This window comes from Drosophila miranda, chromosome 3 (assembly GCF_003369915.1).
Source record: "Drosophila miranda strain MSH22 chromosome 3, D.miranda_PacBio2.1, whole genome shotgun sequence".
Lineage (NCBI taxonomy): Eukaryota > Metazoa > Arthropoda > Insecta > Diptera > Drosophilidae > Drosophila > Drosophila miranda.
This window is the reverse complement of record NC_046676.1, coordinates 6,298,374-6,319,149: the sequence shown is the minus strand read 5'-3', so window position 1 is coordinate 6,319,149 and position 20,776 is coordinate 6,298,374. Positions and strand designations below refer to the sequence as shown.

At 47.6% G+C, this 20,776-nt stretch overlaps 2 protein-coding genes across 3 annotated transcripts; both read right to left on the bottom strand.

Moving 5' to 3' along the window:
- Positions 1 to 14,581: 14,581 nt before the first annotated feature.
- LOC108160186 (zinc carboxypeptidase) lies at positions 14,582 to 16,166 on the bottom strand. The gene is made up of 4 exons (XM_017294016.2): positions 15,954 to 16,166; positions 15,758 to 15,894; positions 14,926 to 15,698; positions 14,582 to 14,865 (listed from the first exon to the last, which is right to left on the bottom strand). Exons 1-4 carry the CDS (start codon positions 16,122 to 16,124, stop codon positions 14,669 to 14,671), a joined length of 1,278 nt encoding a protein of 425 aa, XP_017149505.1. The 5' UTR covers positions 16,125 to 16,166; the 3' UTR covers positions 14,582 to 14,668.
- A 1,031-nt stretch (positions 16,167 to 17,197) lies between these two features.
- On the bottom strand, positions 17,198 to 20,627 carry LOC108160185 (protein SMG8). Of its 2 annotated transcripts, none has more exons than XM_017294013.2 (5): positions 20,507 to 20,627; positions 19,364 to 20,450; positions 19,251 to 19,297; positions 17,492 to 19,193; positions 17,198 to 17,426 (listed from the first exon to the last, which is right to left on the bottom strand). In XM_017294013.2, exons 1-4 carry the CDS (start codon positions 20,560 to 20,562, stop codon positions 17,522 to 17,524), a joined length of 2,862 nt encoding a protein of 953 aa, XP_017149502.1. In that variant the 5' UTR covers positions 20,563 to 20,627; the 3' UTR covers positions 17,198 to 17,426; positions 17,492 to 17,521. The 2 variants fall into 2 exon arrangements, with proteins under 2 accessions (XP_017149502.1, XP_017149504.1); XM_017294015.2 differs by having other exon boundaries at positions 19,251 to 19,294.
- Between the last annotated feature and the right edge of the window lie 149 nt (positions 20,628 to 20,776).

The following is a 20,776-nucleotide window of genomic DNA, read 5'->3' as shown; positions in this document are numbered from 1 at the left end:
ATGTGCCCCAAGTTCTCTTTCATTCCTGCGGCAATCTCTATTTTTCTGGTTTTTCTTTTTTCGTAGTTGTCAGAATGGATTGTTATCCTGGCAAGGATTAGTGGATGGCCAGATGTTCTCTTTTTCTAGTCAGTTTCAGCCATAAAAGCCGGAAAAGCTTTAAAGTGCAAAATAGGAATGCAGTTGAAGTCATTCGACAAAAAAGCGAGCAAAATCCCCAAAATAATAGGCTCGGGGCAGCAACATTGTTGCAATGGAGCTGTGTCGTCGGAAGTGTTGCAAAAAATATGCCAGAAATGGTGCCTTACGCACTGAAAAAGTGTTGCAGGCTATGCATTCTTTTATTTCTCCTACCTATAAATGGTGTAGGCATGGTATGGGGGGTCAGCTGAATGGAATCCGCGCATCGCTGCGCACAGATAGGAGTCGGGTCGGGTTGGGTCGGGTCGCCTCGGATCGGGTTGAGGCGAGTCCAGTAAGGGACTGCCATTTTTGCCACTTGCATGAGCTGCAATGCAATTTGCAATATTTTTTCGCTTTCGTTTTTACTTTTTAATATACTTGTATGGGTCACGGCATGGGGTAGGGCATGGGTACGGGTACGGGTACGGTACGTGCTCTTGGACAACCCCTTTTGTGATGGCCATCATCAATGGATGCATAATCAAGCGCTGACCACATGGCTATCTGGTCGGTCCCCCTTCGGTCTCTTCGGAGCCGTTTGCATATTTTGAGTGGACGCAGTTTAGTTTTTAATTTGATGCCTTTGTTTACTGTCATTCTGTTCTAGCTTGTTGCACACTGCCACTGCCACTGCCACTGGCAGGGGTGGGGAAGTTGCAGCAGGGTGGTTCACCTGGGAGTGGTTGCTGCCGCCATTTGCATGGCTCCCTTCTCGGCCGTTACCCCTACCCCTTTCACATTTGTTTCACTGTCGCCCGTTATTGTTGGCGTTGGCTCCTATGCTCTCTCTGGCCTGGCTGGGAATGGCCTGGAATGGCTCGCTTTATGGTCAGCACATTAAGGTAATGGCCTGGAAAGTCCGACTGGTCTGTTGGCAAGAGTCGAGTCCCTCTAGCATGGAGTTTAAATTTCATTTGCACTCATATTCGATGGAGATCCTCAACCTTATCCCAATTGGATGGCATCGAGCACCTTTTATGCTGGTTCCACAATCAATGCCGCCTCGATGTGGACGAGACAGTGGGGGCAGCAGGTGTCTCTGGCCGCTGACCAATTCATTCCATTCCGTTCCATTCCACTCCACTCCTTTCCCTCCCAAATGATGAGGGCTCATCAAGCGGCCCAGAGCCATTGTCAGTCAAGCTGCACACACGAGCCGAGTCGACTCGAGCCGTGGACAGGTTCCAGTTCTGTGGCATGCAAGCAAAACTCAAAAGCGAGCACGCGATTATTTAGTCCAGCGACAGTTTTGTTGAAGAAATTGAAAATGCACTGGAAGCTATCAATTATTTGTATCCTCAAGATGGAAAACAACGGAACTGCTGAGATCTATGAGGGATTAGAGACTGAACGGATGATTCTCTAGTTAATAATTCCTAATGAGGTGTCCCTGCTTTCATAAGGATGATACTGCTTCGTCTGTTTTTCTGCCAGTGTACCCAAAAAATACAGAAATACGTGCATGTCTCTCATAAAGGATACTCGAGAACGCTGCGCAGGCGCAGTTCCAGGCTGCGCACTAATCATCTGGCTGACAACTGCAACAAGAGCCAAAAACAACAACAACAACAACAACAGCGTTAAGGAAAGCAACAGCTGAGGATGAGGCACAAGCACAAGCAGAGGCAAACCGGCTGCCGTTGCTGCTGCTGCGGCTGCCGCTGCTGCTGACGGCAGCAGACTAACGGCAGGTGCAAAACATTTACCACTCGAACGAAAATTTCCTACCTGATTTAATCTGCTGTTGTTGCTGCTTCTCGCGTTGCTTATTCTTCTCCCTCCTGTTCTTCCTTGCCTCCTTCTTACTGTTCCAGGCTGTTGCTGTTCCTTGCTTTTGCTGTTGTCTGCGTTGCCAAGGCTTCGTTACGTGTCGTTTCAACTAGTTGTACTCGGGGCATAGCGTGCCATGTTGCTCCATGCTCCACTGATCACACACACACAGGCACAAGCCTCATAACAAGAACAGACACGTCGCTATCACTCAAGGCTGTTGCTGTTGATGCACGGCTGCCTTCACTTTTCGCCGTTTCTCTCCCACTTTGGTTTCTCTTTGCCTTTGACTTTTCCCAACAGCAACAAACATTAAAACGAAGAGAGGAATGGCATCCCAACTACAAGACACCCTCTAACCAGGAACTGCATACATATCTATGCAAGAGCTCAATCTCCGTATATAAATGTTCATTCCGACGGACTATATACTACATATATTATATATTTATGTATCTGCTGTATCGGTCGTGTCTTCTAATGCCCTTTACAAATTTGTACAAACCCTTCCATTAATTTGGTATACCCGTTTACCCAACGTGTACGGGGTCCGCCGACGCACCAGTAGCAGAAGCGCAGCCTGTGGTCTCTTCTTGGCTTTGCTTTCTGCGCTCTTTTTTTTGTAAGAGAGACCGGCATCGAGCGGACACGCATTGACGGGCCATAAAAACAATCCCTACGAGCAGTCCACAAACAGTGGGAGGGGAGCTAATGCTCACAAACAAACAAAAAAGAACCATTGAAGACGAGGCTGGAGAAGGACAAGTAGAAGAAGAAGCGACAGCTGCAGGGACAGCTACATCTGCATCCCACAAGCAGCGCAGCACAAATGCAGTCCAGGCCAGAGCAGTGCAGAAATGGGCGGAACGGAACGGGACAAAGAAGTATCCTAGAATGTTTTGTGACGTCGCAGCTGTCATCCCTCCGCCTAGCCTTTGTGACGACTCAACAGATTTTCGGTTTTCGGATTTCAGACGGTGCCTCATAGTACTTCTGCAGTGCTTTCAAATTGGTTAATAGACAGGTCGACGTAGAGCAGAGCGCTCGGCACGAAACTGTTGCCGTGCCGCTTGTGCCGTGCACTTCTCCCCTCCTCCCTCCCACTGACTGAAGGACAAACAATGCAGGAGTCATATGAGCATGTGTGCGTGTGCGTATGAGCATGGAAGATGCCAGGCCGTGCAGCTGTCAATACCGACACCCCTCTGGGATTCTCGTTTGGACCTACTGCAGACACTGATATCGAATTCTGAGATGTGTCAGATTTGGGAATGACGGCCTCAGTCCATTCAGGCAGGACCTGAATCTGTGCACATATGTATGTAGACGGTAGTTGGTAGATACAGTAGTAGATAAAGTAGATTTTGAACTAGTCTTTTGGTTGGTTTTGTGCTTTTACCAAATACTCGTACACCTATTCTCGGATTTAATGAAATATGTAAAAACAAGGCTATCCTCATGGTTCTATTCACAGACAGAATCACACAACAAATATTCTCTTTGGGTTTCCTTTGTTGTCGCCAATAATGTAAAGATTTACATAACGTGTCTTTTAACTGCAAATTTGATATCCTTTTGCTTCCGTGAACGGTTTTCGCATTTCCAACACACTCTTTAAGGTCCCATAGCATCTATAACCTTCAATTAGAGTCAAGTCGGGGCCAATGACAAAGCATTTAAGACCTGAACTTACTCAGGGGCACATTCCGTATAACAGATGAAGTGAGGGGCTCACTGAGGGTAAAGGGAGGTCAGATCCCTGGTATTTAAGCAATTAGCACTTTTACAGCTTTTTCCATTTAAATCACAAGCCTCGCTGCCACATCTGGGGTCAGCCGAAAACGAAAAACATTTCGAAAGAGTTAATAACAAGCTGTAAACAATGCCAAGTCCCTCAGCCCCCTGCAGCCCTTCAGAATCCCTGCAATCGTCGTCGAAATATTGAAAAAAAAAATGGGGAAAGAAAAACAACAAAAAACATCCCTGTTGCTGCTTCTGATGCTGTGTGCAATGCACAGATGTCGCTCAGATTACGAACTTAATTGCCCCAGTGCAGGATATGAAAGCCCCGGCAGTCCCGCTCCCGCTCCCGGTCCCTGAAACAGACCAAACCCATCGCAAAAACTGCGCAGAAAGAAGAGAACAAAAAAAAACAGCGCTTGGCTAGCCCAAAGCTTCAGGCCAGGCCAACAACTGGCCAACAACAATCTGGCCAAAATGTCGGGGACCAAACATTGAATGCGAAACATTTCAGTTCGAAGCGAAATAGTAAAGAGCCTGCGCTAGGAGTTCCCTTAAAAATTCCAATGTATGAGCGTGTTTGTGCGGAAAGCGGCTTTTGAATTTTTTATTAGACAGCTTAAAGCCATTTAGATCGAGGCTATACGGAGGCCCGTTATTCTCTTAAAATATTCCAGCGATCCCACACATGAACTGAATGGTACTTTGGTTAAAACTTTAAAATTTACATTATAAATCAAATCAGATTAGAGCACTCTTTAGTGGTAAGCAAAACCGCTTTGAGCTCGATTGAATTTCATCGGGACAGGGAAACCGATTTGATTCACTATTTAATTTAGTATTATATGCGAACCCCTTCTCCAAAAAATAAATCTTCTTCTTGGAGTGGTTATTTTCCTACTACTTCAAGGAACTGAAAGCATAATTTCACATCATTTCAGTTACCATATCGTGTGCATAGGCTGAGGCTATTTCTGAGATTTTCCAAGGCCATGATTGTCCTTCGATTCTAAATTTAGCTCACAAAAAATACACATAAGTAGAAATGTACATGCCTGAGCCCACTCGTACATTTAAAGACCTTCACTTTGTGGCGGTCTTATCGGCATTTGCGAGTTGAGCGGTTGAATGGCTCCTTTGCAATGGAGCCTGCATTTATCCTTTGTTTCGCCTGCCATTCGGTCCACGTAAATCTTTTCAATTTGAATCAGCCAAAGCGTTTGTCATTTTGACTAATGGCTTATCAAACAAACACAAACAAACGGGCCAGAAGTCGAAAAGATGTTTGACAAAATTTATTGTATCGTAAATTACGTACAAGAAAAAGAAGCGGGCAAAAAGTGAGGCAGAACAAACTGAAAGTGAAAACTTTTCTGGCTTACAGCTCGTAAATTCCTTGGAAAATATATGCAAACTTTGGCGGCTGCCCAGGACAATTGTTGGACCCTTTCTTGTTTCCGTTCAGTTTCTTCAGGTGATTCGATGTGTCTCGGACATGCAAGAATGCTTCAACTCCAGGCGTCTGCAGTCTAATGACTGGCAGCAGGACTTGGAGCAGGACCTGGAGCAGCACTCGGAGCAGGACAGGTCATGCACAGGAGCTTCCCCCGCCACCTGGAGATTGTATTTGGAACCTTTTTCGGGTGTCATTATAAATTAAGAATGGGACTGAGACCAGAGCAGCGCAAATATTTCAGCGTGCAACGACTCCAGACACGCTCCGTTCAACATTCTCCACCAAATGGTGGGGCATTCACCATTTACCGCTGCAGGAACAATAAAAGTCGCATGAGACGAAGAAGAAGGAGATGCTGGCCTAAGGATGACAAAAGTTTCCGCTGTTGTTTGTTCGTTCATTCATTCCATTGGCGGCAACTCCTACACTGAGCAAAAAAGTTGTCAAATTGAGTGAATACAACAACGGAGCATCGCATCGCATCCCATCCCCAAACCATGTCAGTTTTGAGACCACTTTTACAAATGTATTACATATGTTTTTACTGTGAAAGCCTCTTGGTGGAGTGCTCTCTTGGGGGAGCCCATATCTCGTTTCCAGCAATTTATTATGAAAAGCATAAGAGCTTTCATCGAAGGACTGTTGAGCACTGCCTCAAGTCAGTTTCCACCCAATAGGATGTGAAATAAACTTATGGAAACGAGTTTCTATGGTAAAAATTAATTGATTTTGATTTCAAAGTCCTTCTTGCAAGAGGACACCAGAAAATATTATCTACATTTAAAAAATTTAAGATATCGGAGCTCTTAACAAGGTTTTGATTCCTTTTCTCTGAGTGCACCACCGCCCACCTTGTTGCTGCATTGTGTCAACTGGTCTCTCCACTTAGTCCTGTTCCCCTGCCTGCCCCTGCTGTGCCTTCCCCCCCTCCCTCGTGGGCATATGAAACATTTTCTTTGGGACAAGGAAATATGAATTGCGTGCCAAAGAACAAAAAGCAGCTAAGGAGGAAAGAAAAGTTTCGCTTTGTTTTGTTCGTCTCTGTTATGCTCCCTTTATTTTTTTGCTCTCTTTATTTTCTTTTCGTGTGCTACCCGGTAATCGTGGAGGACAAGGATAGGTTTTGCTCGTGGACAAAAGATCTTGGAGACTTTATGAAGTAGAGCCTTCCAATTTATTGGGCAGTTTACGTTTGGAGGGTATCCTTTAGTCGAGATGTCCACTTAAATCGCTGTCTTTTCTTGTTTTCTTATTTTTGGGCTCCTTTTAGCTCTTGTTGCTGCTGCTTTTTTCGTGCGCTATTTTTGTGTTTTTCTGCTGGCGCTGCTTGTTGTTTGTGATTTATTTATTTTGTTGTTTGCCGCTTTGTTGTCACTTTACGCTTTTATTGTGCCACCCCTCAGTCCCACAACCATTCTTCCATCCGCATCCCCATCCCCATCCACCATCCTCCACCCTCCCGGAGGAGTCACAGCCGCATCGAGTATACGCCTCGTTGTGCTTTGCTCTAAGCCAGAAATCATAAAGTTAAACTTTGCTGATTACCCCTGCCCCGCCCTGGCAGGCCACTAAGCCGTGAGGATAATGGGTTGTTGCCGGGGCAGCGGTTCGGGCCGGAGGATAAGCAGGTAACCGGATAGCCCGTACCCAGGCGTAGAAGCAAAAGCAGAAGCAGAACCAGGCATCAATTGAAAGTCAAATCATAAGCCGGAAATCGTTATACATATCACCTGCTGCTCCTGCTGCCGCTGCCACAAAAGAAGAAGGAAACAAATGCCAGGATCAGAGCGAAATGTGTTTTTGCTTGAGGTTTCCTGCACATCCGTTCGATTTTGCCTAAAAGAAATGCGGTCGGGGGATAACGACTCTCGACTGTCAGCTGCCGGTTGAGCATCTCGTTTCCGTTTGCAAATAAAACATATGCCTGTTCCTGGCCCGATTCCTGGCTCTCTCCCCGAGCCCTGCTTGCGTGCCATTCATTCCCCCATAAAAGGTAAATTGAACAGAAGGTAAGGCAGTCACAAGCGTTTCGCCGAACCCAATTTGATTGCCACTCGCTCCTTCGGTGTCAATACTTGGGCACCGCACTAGGTGTCGTTTCAGCTGACTGCCTCACCCCCTCTTTAACAGAGCTTGCCCCCTTGTGTGCTGGTTGCTCATTCATTTCGATTCCACATATTTCCTGTATTTATTTGAATAGCTAAAGGGCTTCTCAAGGATCCCGTTCACCGTCGAGTGGCTTGATTTTTATTTATTTTTAATTATGAACAATTTTCAGCAAAATATTGCCGTGGCAAAAAATAAACAGAGAGAGGTATAGGGCCAGATAGAAGGGAAAAGAGAGAGAGATGGATATGGAGAGAAATGACACAGAAATCACATATTTGTTGACTCTGAACTTTTGATTTATGCGTTCGGGGCAGAGCCTGAGGGAAGAGGCAGCAACTTCATCAGTTGGCATCCGTGTGTGGCAGCCACATATCCACACCCACACCCATCCATACGCACTGCTGAGCATGCAAAGGATGCAGCCCGGCAGGCGGGCACTCGCTTACCGCATTGTCCTGTCAGCGTCATTGAGAATGAAATATGAACAGGAGCCGGAGCAGGAACAGTGGCTAGAGGAGGGGCTAGGGCTGGGGCTGGGGCTGGGGCTTGGGCTGGGGCTGGGGCCGGGGTTGGGGTGGAGGCCATGTGAAAAGTGCGAACATTGAACGGCAGTCTCTGTTGTTAATTTCCAGGATTGCCACAAACACAGAAGCACTGCTCCTCCTCTCTTTGCTGGGCAGGATTCAGTGTGTGCGTTTTGTGTGTGTGTGCCTGGCCAGAAGGTGGCACTGCAAGCGGCAAATTGCATGCGGTCCCAGTCATGGAAATCATTTAAAATGTTGCATCCGAAATGAATGGACCCCACCGCAGACCAGTCCGGCTCCACCTGCTGCATCCCCCTCATTTGTTTCGGTCACCGCAATTTAAACGTTGACAGCAGGACAGAAGGCGTGGCACGAGAACGACCAGGAGCCACGAGGAGGCCGCCCCGGGGAAAAACCATTGAATTATGGTTTGAACGGACAGTGTAAATCGCTATTTAGCTCTGGCCTCAATTAGTCGGAAATCCAGACCAAAGATGATGCCCACTGGCCACTGCCTGGACGGGGGATTCGCTTTCAGGTCGGTGGATATATGTATACTCGTACTGGTATATTTTTTTTCGGTTATTATGTTTCATTTTTGCTTTCCTTCACATTTTATTGGCGGCCACACGCAAAAGTTCCACTTCGTTAAGCAAAAAAACGGCCAAGCGAACATTTTATTGGGGTGCCAAAAGGACTCTTGACTCGACTTGTCATGTCCGCATCTCCGCGAGGGACAGGAGGAGACGGACAGACCCACGGACACGCACAGGCACGCAGACAGCGTAAACTTGGCATTTGTCTAGCTTCCCTTCCAGCGCAGTAAATTCTTGGTATGGTCTTCTCTACCACCCCACTACCACTCCTCCTTGTTCCGCTGCTTCCTCTACTCCTCTACTCCTCTACTGCTCTGCGCCACTCATCTTCTGGTGTTATGTTTGCTTTTGGATAAGCAAAAGAATGATGGGAAAAGGTAGGGGAGGGAGAGGGGGCGAATCTCCTATAAATTCCATAAAATTGTAACAAAATAAAATCAATATAATGGGGGAGTAATGCTCATCAAATTTAAAGAGCTTGTTATTCAATTTGTGATTCTGGCGATGAATGATGGAACGGAATTAATTTGAAACTGGATGAATGGAAATATTTGTGGAGTAATATTCATAATTGAAAAATATAATTCAATTGGCTACAAAATATCCAAGTTTTACAACTATTCAACTTAAATGAATGGAGAGAAGACCTCATGTGAAGACTGCCTTAAATTGGTATTTTGTGCTTCATTCCACTGTACTCCACTGTAATCTCTCTGCTCACATTCAGACCGTATACATCAATGTTTTCTCGAACTCCTTGAATCCAATTATCCTGATAATCTTCCTTTTATTTCTGTCTATTCAAAGCTGTCGTTTGCCATCTGCCTTAGTTAAAGTTTCAGCTTGCTGAAAATCATTCCCGATCATCTTTTCTGGCTTGTCCATGGACCCAACCCCTCAGATGTCTATCGCAGACACACATTTCGCCGTATTCGGCGGGTATTCAATTAAAATGAAAGAAAAAAGGAGCCCAGGACTGGCAGATCGCATAACCAGAGACACTGGGACGCAGAGACAGGACCATTCGAGCAACCCCTAAGCGAGAAAAGGGAGCAGCTGCTCCCCGTGGCATTGCTTTGGTCCTGCTTGAATCCGTACAACAGTCTGTGGGGACTGTCGCCCCTCTTTGGGACTGGCAGATGCGGCAGGAGCTTCATTAAAATTAACAAAACTTAATTGCAGCTTTCGTGGCACGTAGCATGTTGCAAATGCGTGTTCCAATCCGTTTGATGGGCTGCCCAATCGAGGGAGCCCAGCCAGCACCTGCTGACGATCGGCGCGGCCGAGCTGCCAAAGAATTTTGATATATTGCTATTGGGGCTGATCCTGATACTGGGATCCCGACTGATTGCAGCTGCAGTCGCTTCGGGCAGGATTATCCGGGCCTCGCAAGTCCTGCTTAGCCTGTCACAGCTTGTAATTCTGAAATGAAAATTTGTAAACTTTTGGCATGTCATTTGGCATGTGCATGCCTCACACCCCCTCCACCCTGTTACTCTGGTAACCCTGGTAACCCTGGTAGCCCGCCCTCAAACAATTACCCAAAAGTGTACCAAAAGTTCATTGTGCCTCGGCGGACATTCAATTCCTTTCAGCTCTGACATTTGTCTGGCTTTTGCGCCTGCCTGCCCCTCGGACAACTTTCCAAAACTGCCATCAATTTCTGGGGCCAGGCTGGTCATTAATTGATGCCCCATGTCCTGCGCTGCAGTGCCCTGAATAGCCCGCTGCTGGGCCTTCTCCTGCGGAATCATATCCATAAATTGCCGGGTCACACTTGTGGCCAACTATTTAACATAGCCGGCCGCATATGGCGGAGTGAGCTGCCACCGACGCTGACGCCGACGCTATCGCTGTCCCTACCGCCCTGTGTGTGTGGTCGGTGGTCGGTGGTCTGCGGTATCGATATCCTGGCAGCAGCTCCAACAGCAGCGGCAGCACCAGCAGCAGAGCAACTGGCAACAGCAGGAGTGCGGCAGTTGGGGCTGGTGTGGCAGTTGTTTGAAGTGTGCCTCGATAAGCGGCCAGTTGGTCAGCAGCACAATCGAGCGATCCGGTTTCAAAACAAAAGTTTATAGTTACACCCCAAGCGCACCCATGTGGATGATGATTAAATGTTGGAGGGAGTCAGAGAGAAGGAAGGCCACTCGGCCACGCAGCCACGCTGCTTCTGCCACTGCCACTGCCACACCCCATTGTCTTACGACTCGCATAATTCCCGCATTAATGACGTCGATTTCAATAAAAACAGCCAACATTTTATGCCTGAGCGAGCGCGTTTTAATGCAAAAGTCAAACAGACACGAGATAAAATAAATATAACTCATACGCCCTGTCTGCAGCAGGAGCCAGGAGCCATGAGCCATGCGGCATGCGGTATGAGCCAGGGGCAGAAAGCAGCCACAGAAAGAGCAACAGAAAGAGCAGCTGCCCAGCGTTATTTCCGGTCCCAAACGGAGCAGTGCGTGACCAATGTGGAAGGGCCGGGCCACATTTGCGGACCAACTACCAGGGAACTGCAACAACTGCAAAAAGCCAGGGAATGCACTGGAAGAAAAAAGTTAGCTGCAGGCAGTCACTGAGAGGAACTAACATTTGTACACCAAGACGAAGCCTCCCGCACATCCGACCGAGGGGCGCTGCCGCATGACGAGCGAAATTCGATTCAATTGAACTCTAAATGCACTCTCAGTGCAGAAATAGAACAATAACATAACAATAAGCCTCAAAATGTCGCACAGTGTACGGAAAGGGAGGGGTTGACACGGCGAACAGTGAAAAGTCCGTTGAGTCCATTACAATAATAGCGGTAAACTATGTCGCATACGCTCTCTCTCTCTCTCTCTCTCTCTCTCTACCTCTTCCTGGCGACTATTTGCATGGAGCATTTTTTGCAGGGCGGCTCAGCACAATGTAATTTAGATCGTCAGATAAACAGAACTAGAATAAACTAATTAAGGATAAAATGCTGGCCTGGCCATATACTCGTGCAAATACATAGTAAAAACCTACGTAGGTACAGATGGATGAATATTAATGGCCATTTTTCTGATGCTAGGACTGCTGTCCAGACAATCCATCAATCAATCAATCAAAGTTTATCAATAAAGGAACATTAAATGAGCATTAATCATTAAAACGCTACCAAACACTCCAAGTGCGCATGGGTGGAAAAACGCACGTCTAACCTTATTTTTCTGTTAATTAAAATTTAATGGACAGCGAAAAACTCTTTGATGCAAGCCGCGAATAAATGTTTAAGCACTCGTAGGAGTGTTTTCAGCATGCTCGTTCTTTATACCCTTGCAACAAAATGCTCCCATCTTTTTGAGGCTGATCGGGACACCGTTTAATAGGATTAATTGTTGTATTTACTTATTTTGACTACTTAGCCAAATGTACATATTACACAGTGGCACTTCAAACTGCACATCTACAAGGGATCCAAAGCCCCCGGCCTTATAGCATAGCCATGACTCCTCGCTTGCTTCTGTCCACTCCTCTGCCTGGCTCTTCCTGGCGCTTCCGCGGGTGGCTGTAAATCAAACAGTTTCCACCCACGCGCCCAAACACCGCCAACCAGCGCGTGTGCCCCTTCGGTCTGGTCTGGCCTTTTGCATAAGCAAATACGCGCAATTCACAAACACGTGACGCCTCCCTTCCACTCCTTTCCATCTCCCTCTGTCGCCCGACTGGGCTGGCTGCATGAAAGAGTGGTCGAGTGGGTGAGTGGATGAGTGGATGAGTGGACGAGTGAATGAGTGAGTGAGTGAGCGATGGCGATGGTGACCAGTTCATGGTTCAATGACAAGCAACTTTTCGTTGGTTCTGGTTCTGGTTCCTGGCCATTCCTCTCCACTGCCCTTTCACTCTTCTCCACAGTTTTGCTTTGTTTTGCGTGTGCTAACTGTTGGATCTCCATCTCCCCTCTCCCCTCCCCCGTCTCCACTCTCCACTCCCATGCTACTCCACGTCCGTGTGTCCAGCCATCGACTATTTGCCTGCGGTTTGGCACTCCCAGTACTGCCACGCCCACCTGCATACACCCGACGGGCTCTTGTTACATTTCTGTCTTTCTTTATTTCTTTTTTTTTGTGTGCGGCTTTTGTCTGGACAATCGTTTAATTATGCACAACATTTGGGCGGGCAGGGGGCGGTAGTTGGGGATTTTGCATGTATGGGTATCGGCAGACCACTTTAAGTGATATAATTCTGTGATGTAATTTACTTTGGGGGGATATTTGAGCCAAGCACACATTTCATAATTGTATGCCTCTCTTTGTGGGTATCATGGTAAATACCACTATTTAATGTTTTCAAAAGTGAAGTTAAGCAACGATTAACAACCAAATGAAATGCCTCATATCACATTAGCCAATAGACAAAGTCCAGTGGATGGAAATCTAATCTGAATTAAGGGTAATGGGGCTTGAACAAGGATTAAATGTGCTATCAGTAATATTTTCCCCCTTTTTCGCTCGAAATCAGTGTTCGCCGAGCTTAAATACCAAATGAATAGACTAATATCGCACCAGCCAATTCCAGCACTTTCGATAGCATTTCAAGCACACATTCAATCTAATCTAATACCAATATTGACCCACAATTAGGCGCAAAGTAGTTTTCCCCGCTCCTGCCCCACACACCGACGTTTCCAATAACGATTTTGATATTAGTTGAACACGCCAAGTTTGGTACTTCAACATTGATTTGTGCCCCGCAGGACAGGATCGCAGGATACCAGGATTCCGGGGGTGGCGCACAGAATATTACCCGGATTGGATCATATAAACATAACACTACCGATTTATGGTCGATGCAATTGCCCCGCCTTCCTGCCAGAAAAGGCATTTGCATAACGAGCTGGCCATTTTATGTGCCATATAACCCACGACTATTTCCTGCTTTCCCAGCTATCCCGCTTGCCACGTGACAGAAAAGCGTTAAAAGCCATAAAGGACTATGAGTGCGAGGGGGGCGGCAGTCGAAAGTTAATTGAAAATGGCGGCGGAAAACAAACGGAGCAAATGGAAGAACCTGTTTAGATGCCTCAGAGCTCCAGCATCAGCTTTGGAATTTTATTTCCTTGGCATATTTGATTGCAGGCTCCGCTCTGATACGGAGCACGTACAAATACCCATTCCCAAGCCTTTGAATATCAGGTGTGAAAGATTTTACTAACGGAAATTTGTGCAGCATTTCCATGTCAAAGCATTGAAGCGAGCGGAGCAAAGGAAATCATTGAAACGTATATCGTATCAGGAGATATTGCTTCAGTTTTCTCGCAATAGTGCATCTCCTGGCCGTAGTACGTCTCTTGGATCAGGGACGGGAGCACATCCCGGAAGGTCGCGTTCCTGTGGCGGACACGTGAAACCATCATCAATCTAGGAGCACTGGCAACGACACTTTTAACGACTTCTTGCGGATTACTTCAAACAAAATAACCACTTTGTAGTAGGAAATTTTATGTTGCCACGGTTGGTGTTGATGGCTTTCGGCTTCAGCTTTTGCTTCGGCTTCAGATACGTCTACGGCCACGGCTTTGGCTTCTGCTCAGGATATTTTACTGCATTTTGGCCAAAGTTTTGCTGCGTGCCCCGAAAGTTTACGCTTTCCCCCTCCCCCAACCAAAAACATACATATCTGCGTGTCAGTGGGAAGCCGCAGTGCAAATTGTTAGACTCCGCCTGGCTTAAAGGAGCAACAGCCGCAGAGTGCGGCAGATAAATATTTATTGATACTGCAGCAACGTGCCGTAATTTGCGTACAGTTATGGTTATGGTCCAGTATGCAGAAATTGCAGATGCAGTAATTTCGGGCTGAGGACCTCCTGCTGAAGACTGCAATGGGTGGCATAATTGTTTTACATAGAAAATTATATGGGGGGAATCAACAGATTTATGCACAGCTGCAACTATAAGTGGCAGTGCATGAATGTTTATCCTGAGATAGTTATTAATTAGCTAATCATTCCCTTTCAAAAATGTATAGTCTAATACTTGTACTAAAAACATTAAGTGAATAAGTGTCTCCAATGAACAGAGGAATATCTACATGATATCTTCATCATTGTGGCGCCAAAAGCTCTTTCGCGTTCACAGTTAAACAGGAGCTTTCTTTGTTTTCGTTTATGGAGCTTTTGAATCCCGTTACTCTTCACAATGTAAGCATTTCAAGCATCGTTTGAATGTTCATCGGAATAAATATAAATTTATATATTTATTATTTTCTACAGCAGCCTATAAATCCACATGTCCCCAGAGGTTTTCCATCGCCCGGACTAATGTTTAGTCGAAGATACCCTCCTCGGCGGCCTTGTTGACCAGACCCTTCAGACCAGCCGCAACCTCGACGCCGACCTCGGTGATCTGGTTGGAGGGCAGGAAGAAGCCGTAGGTGCCCTTGTCGCGCAGCTCTACGGTGCAGGTGAAGGGGATGTTCTTCACGCCGTAGGCCCAATCCTTGGCAGCGCCAGAGACGACATCTGAAGGTGAGTGTTGCGGTCAGTTGGGAAATCGAAGGGAAAGCAAATCGTAATACTCACAGTTCAGCAGACCGCTGGCGCCGTAGGTGAAGGCTGAGCCGTAGGGCTCAGACGCAGCATCGGAGAAGGCGGCGGCGATGCGCTTCATCTGTTCGTAGTTGGGGGGGAACTCGGTGTTGCTGTGGCCGTAGGGCAGAAGCACATACTGGCCGTAGGCGTGGAAGGCCATGTAGGAACGGATGTAGCCGTCCTCGAAGGAGCTGACGAAGGACTGCAGGCTGAGGATCTCGATCTCGGTGTTGGGCTCGTCGCCACCGAACCAGTGGTCGCAGGGCTCGTCGATGTTCCAGCCGGCACCGCCCCAGTGGTAGTCGAAGTTGCGGTTCATGTCGATGCCGTAGCAGAGCCCGGAGGAGTTTGTGGCGCCATTGGGACGTCGGTTCTTGCGCCACAGGCGCTCCACTTCGTGGGTGTAAACGAAACCGTCGGGGTTGACCATGGGCACTACAATCCAGTCGTACTCCTCGCTCAGGCGCTGCATCTCAGGGTCTTCGGAGTTGATCAGCTCGTTGAGGAGGAAGGTGACGGTGGCCGAGGAGATCCACTCCATGGCATGGATGTTGCCCTCCAGGAAGATGGCCTTGTTGCCCTCGCGCTTCGACAGCCTGATGCTCTTGATGTCGCGGCCCTCGTATGACTGGCCAATCACCTTGCACTCCAGGTAGTCGTGGGCGGCGCACTCCTTGTCCACCCAGTCGTAAATCGTGTCCAGGGTGTGATACGACTCCCACTCCATCTGAGAGTCCTTATCCACAGCAGACTTATCCAGCAATCTGAAGAACAGAAGGTAGGTATTTTAGATATGATCCGAACGGAGAACAATTAAACTTACTTCTGCAGATCTTCGACAATCACTTTATAGATAATCTTTAAGTCATTCAGTTTACCCTCAACGTACTTTTGGAGCAGGGGACCCACAATGATGTTATAACTATGACCAGGACCAGCCAGCTCGTTGAGGACGTGCACCTGGAATGATATTCGGATTTCACTGAACTGTTCTCCTGTAGCACACACGATCTTCTTACGGAAATGTCTTCGTAGATCTCCTTCAACTCCTCCAATTGCTGTTCGTTCTCGATGAACAAACTGTACACCTTGAAGTAGTCGTAGCGAACGGCCAAACGGTCCGTTGTCGACGACTTGGGCGCGGCCATGGCCAGCGGCAGGATGGCGAGTAGGAGGAGGAGCAGTCTCATGTTGGTGTCTGGAACGGTCGAGCGTTCACTGTGTCGCCAGTAGATCCGGACAAGGCTTTTATTTGTCTCAGGAGTGGCCACTCCAGATGGCGTTATCTAAGGCTGATAGGTGTATTGAATGTGGGAATAGTGGAAATAATTGATCAGTCATCTGGCGTGTGTCTTGCCCGTGCTTATCTGGTACCTTACCCTGTCCAACCTACCACAAAGTAAAGACTGAACTTTGCTACTCCCGGATACTTAGCAAACTGCGTTCTCCGCTCCGATGACGTCTCCTTCTACCCCCAGATTCAAGTCTAGTTAAATAATAAAATGCACCAAACGGGAAGACAGACACTCTCGTTATCAGGAAGTGCCACTCGTCGCCAAATATGTCAATTTAATTGGATACTCACAGGCTCTGCTGACTGTCTGCGCGTGAAAGAGTACTCCTCAGAGGGAATGAGAGAATTTATTTAATCAAAAATTGCAACTGTTTATGAAATAAGTGCATCCTATCACCATCAATATAGTAGTTGCGTGCATTGTCCGATTTCCTTCATTTGAAATTGTCTTTTCACCGCGCCACACTTAGTGGTGATGCACGTTATGATGGACAGTCTATAGAGATGGCAAACATCTTGGCAATTGCTTTGAACTCGTATAGACTTCGTTCTTTCAGTTCCCTTTTTTTGCTGTCAAACAGATTTGTTTATAGATCAGTTTTCACTAAGAGTGGTCAAAGGTGTAAGGCGTCAAAGTGATTAACAAATTTGTACAATTTGCCCGCGGGGCGTACAGAAGCCAGAGCTAAAACCGAGACAGAAGCGGCACACCAGACTGTATTTTTCAACTTTTTTACTGCCATTGTTATAAAAACAGTAGCGGCACTCTTTGAATTTGCGCCGCCCCGTTTCTCAGCACCCCAGCAACCTAGCCCAGGCTTCTAGTTCCCAGATTAACGTGCCGACACCTGGGGTTTTTACCAAACAATTAATTTATTGGTTATTTATTCCCAAAGGTAATCAGCTTCATTATATTTTATAATATCTATACATATTTATATCTCAGATCACTTTCTAGAATTGAATAAATTCATAAGTTAACCAAACGCAAGTAATGGCTATTTCAATATCTATTTCAGTTTCGCAAAGGTTGTTTTCTTAAAAATATCAATGTCTTGCTGCTCCATCCCTGCCCAGTGCCACCAGCCGTTCCAGCACCCAGCTGAATCAGAGCCGATGGACTCCTCAAGCAAGCCTCGACATTTCCGCTCTGCATAATTCCAGCCCTAGAGCACAGCCTGAAGATCGTTAATTGTTACTAAAAAGAATATGTCAAAAGCTTTGTAATGTTTCCAAAAGGAGGAATAGTTTACTCAGACTCACTTGATCAGTGAAATGATCCTCTTGGCATTCTCAAATTCTGGTAAACGTTCCTGGCTCATTGGTGTCCAGGTGGCCCTGATCATTCAAGTCCAGTTTTGGATCTGTTTCTGCAATCCCAAACATACCCGCCAGGAGATAGCCCCCAGCCATTATGTCATCTGGCTCCAGTTTCTCCGGCGGAGCAATCAGGGCATCGTCGCCTTGGTAGACATAGGGCAGTCGGAGGATCCAGTAGGCGCTCTGCGATAGTCGGGGTGGGACCATGCTGCCTAAGGTGAATGTGTACTTGTCCTTTCCCATGCAGACTTTGGGGTCGACGATGATGTTGACGGGAGCCTTGGGAGTGACCACGTGGATACGCATTAGCTGGGCCAAATAATTATTTTGGGATCGGCAGGGACAAGGATAGTACAATGGCATGTTGCTGTGCACCATCTTGCTGCAGGTGTCCCGCTCGATGTCTGCTCCGCCGCGGAGCACACGGTCCGGACGGCACATCATAAAGCGATGTCCGCGAGAGCACTCGTACTCGAACCCCACGAAGATTTTCAGCACCATCCGATCGCCGTGCTTGCGATATCGTTGCTGTTGTTTCTTACTCATATGCGGCTGGTGGGAATTGTGATAGTGCTTGGTGGCGTGTACAAGCCTAAGCTGGACGTCCCAGGGCAGGAGGAAGTTGGCGCCGGAGAGAAAGCCGCTTTGGAAATGCTCCTGTAGGCCCGTGTTGTGGCTGTATATGGAACTGGGGCCGACACAGACCAGTGACCAGCTGGGGAACAGAGGCAGGAGTCCGACTTTACTCAAGGTGTGCACCAGGCCAGGCAGATATTCTGTGGTAGATGTCAAGCACATGCTGGGCAGAGGTGCGATCGAATCGGGATCACAGGATTCCTCATGCTTTTTGACGGGTTCTTTTAGCTGCAACACCAGCTCGTTATTTGACTCGCTGGATGTGCCGCTACTGGTGGATTCCGCTTCAGAGCTGGAGCCCTGATCGAAGCACGGCTCGGATTCGTTCAGCGAGACTCCGAAGCCGGCTATGGACATGTTCAGATCCGATCCAAATGTCGGGGACAAGGGCTGGGAACAGCCATTGCTCTGAGTGATGTGCTGCTCCTCCTGCTCTCCCGTTGGCAGTTCCTCATCCTCCTCGTTCGGGTCCAGTTCTGCGTCCTGGGCCAGGCGATTCTTCCCGGCGTGCAGCAGGGGAAACGCAACCTCAAAGGCCGCTGCCCGATATTCATTGTTGGTCGGTTCGAAGATGGGAAACTTGAACTGCTTGACCTTCACACAAAGATTGCACATTTTGACCATGTGCTCGTAGAACTCATAGTTGGCCTGCCGCAGGCTGAAGGGGTCCTCTCTCCTTCCCTGAGTCCGGCCACAATTGCAGCTGGAAACGTGGATCACTCCACTGTTGTGCTTGTCATGCGGCATTTCCTTGGGCTGGTTGCAGGGCTGGGATCGCAGGCTGAGCTGCTCACACTGCTGCCTACCATCCTGCCAGTGCCTGAGACAGATGGCCGTCATCTTGGCTATGGACGCCTCAGCCGGTGGTCCGCGTCCCTCCTCCTCAAAGGCGAGGGTGGCTTCGGACAGCAATTGCTGGTGCATTGAGCTGCCGTAGACGGCTGGGGCAGCCTTTTTGTAAGCCTCTATGCCCATCTTGAGGCCAATCTCGCACAGATGTGCCCAGAATCTGAAAAGCAATCAAGTAAACAGAGAAAATCCCGAGTTTAAAGGATGCCTGACTCACTTGTTTTCATAGTTTAGGCTCTCATCGAAGGACTGCAAAAAGACCTGCTGCAAAGAACCATGAAAGAAATGAATGACTACACGCTTTACGCCGTCTTCCAGCCACCAACTCACATAATCCTCGTTTCGGATCTCGTTAAGTGATTCCTGTGTTCCTGCACTGCTCACCAGCAGCTTGTGCAATTTCGCAATGCAATCGTGCCACTCCAGGGCATTGAGCATCTGAAGCTGTCCCCTTTGTGGTACCTGCTTGAAGGAGCCCTCGTCGAAGCAGCCTACCAATGCGTCTTGGACGTGCCTCTGCAGAAAGTGCCAGACGGTGTGCTCTGTCTTGTACTGCTGCTCCTCGTAATTTGTGCTTTCGAAGGACTCGCCAAAGGACTTGACGAACCCGTCGAAGGGCGCCAGTTCAAGGATTTCCAGATCATCCTCCTCTTCTTTGACATCTAGCTTGCGCATGTCCAAGTTTAGGAATTCTATGGATTGCAGAAGTCTGTCTGCATGGAGCTGATCGTGGGCATTGTAGAAAACAAACTGCTTATTGTTGGGCAGAGCCAGCAGAGAGCTCAAACAGCTGTTGGTAATTATCTGGTGGTGGCGCAGGAGCTCATAGATGCTGTCCTCCGTTTGGAATTCGCAGGCAGACACGCATTCCCGGGTCTTGCCCTCCTCTTGGGTAAAGTTCTCGAAGAGAAACAGAATCCTGGGGGTACACAGGCGGCACTTCTCGCCAAGCAGTCTCCCAGCAGGGGTCTCCTTCAAGAGACTGGGCAGAAACTGCATCAGATGCTGTTCTCTGGCGAACTTCATGAGCTGAAAAATGGTCACCAAAGAAGGATCAAAGGTCTGACCTGTCTCCACGTAGACTAAAATGTGGCAGACGTGGAGGGCCAGTAGCATCATTCGCACGAACCGGCACTTCATCCGTTCGTAGAAGCCATCGAAGTCGAACGGGGCCCCGTCCTGTTCCATGGATTCATCTATCTGCTGACCCAATATCGCATCGTCGAAGGTCGTTTCGAAGTGCAGCAGCAAAGTGGAGGTGCCTGGTTTATAGTAGCACTGCAACTGTCCGTCGCTCGGCTCATGGTCTACAGGTGGTTCCATCCCAAAGGCCCGCATTTTGTTGGCCAGCACACATCGTGATCGGCCAATAACTCCAACGACCACGAGGGACCGGCCCAGCAGGTCCAATTCTTGGCTAATTGAAGATAAGCAATTGTGTACAGTCGAAACTGGAAGATACAGTACTCTTACGCCACATGCTCAGGTGTTTTTGGAAATGTCCAGGTGTAGTAATCTTTCAATCCCATTTGAAAACCAAATTTTTAAATTGTGTTTGGAAATCAGCTGTTTGCGAACTGCCAACCTTTTGGAAACAACGATAGTAGCAGACTCTGCGATAGTATCGAAAGTTGGCGGCAGATGGGAATTTGGAATTATCCTTTATGTCTGGCTTAAGCAATAAACTTTTTATAGAAAACTTTTAATTTGCGTTTTATAAATATGTATGTTCCTTTATGTCTT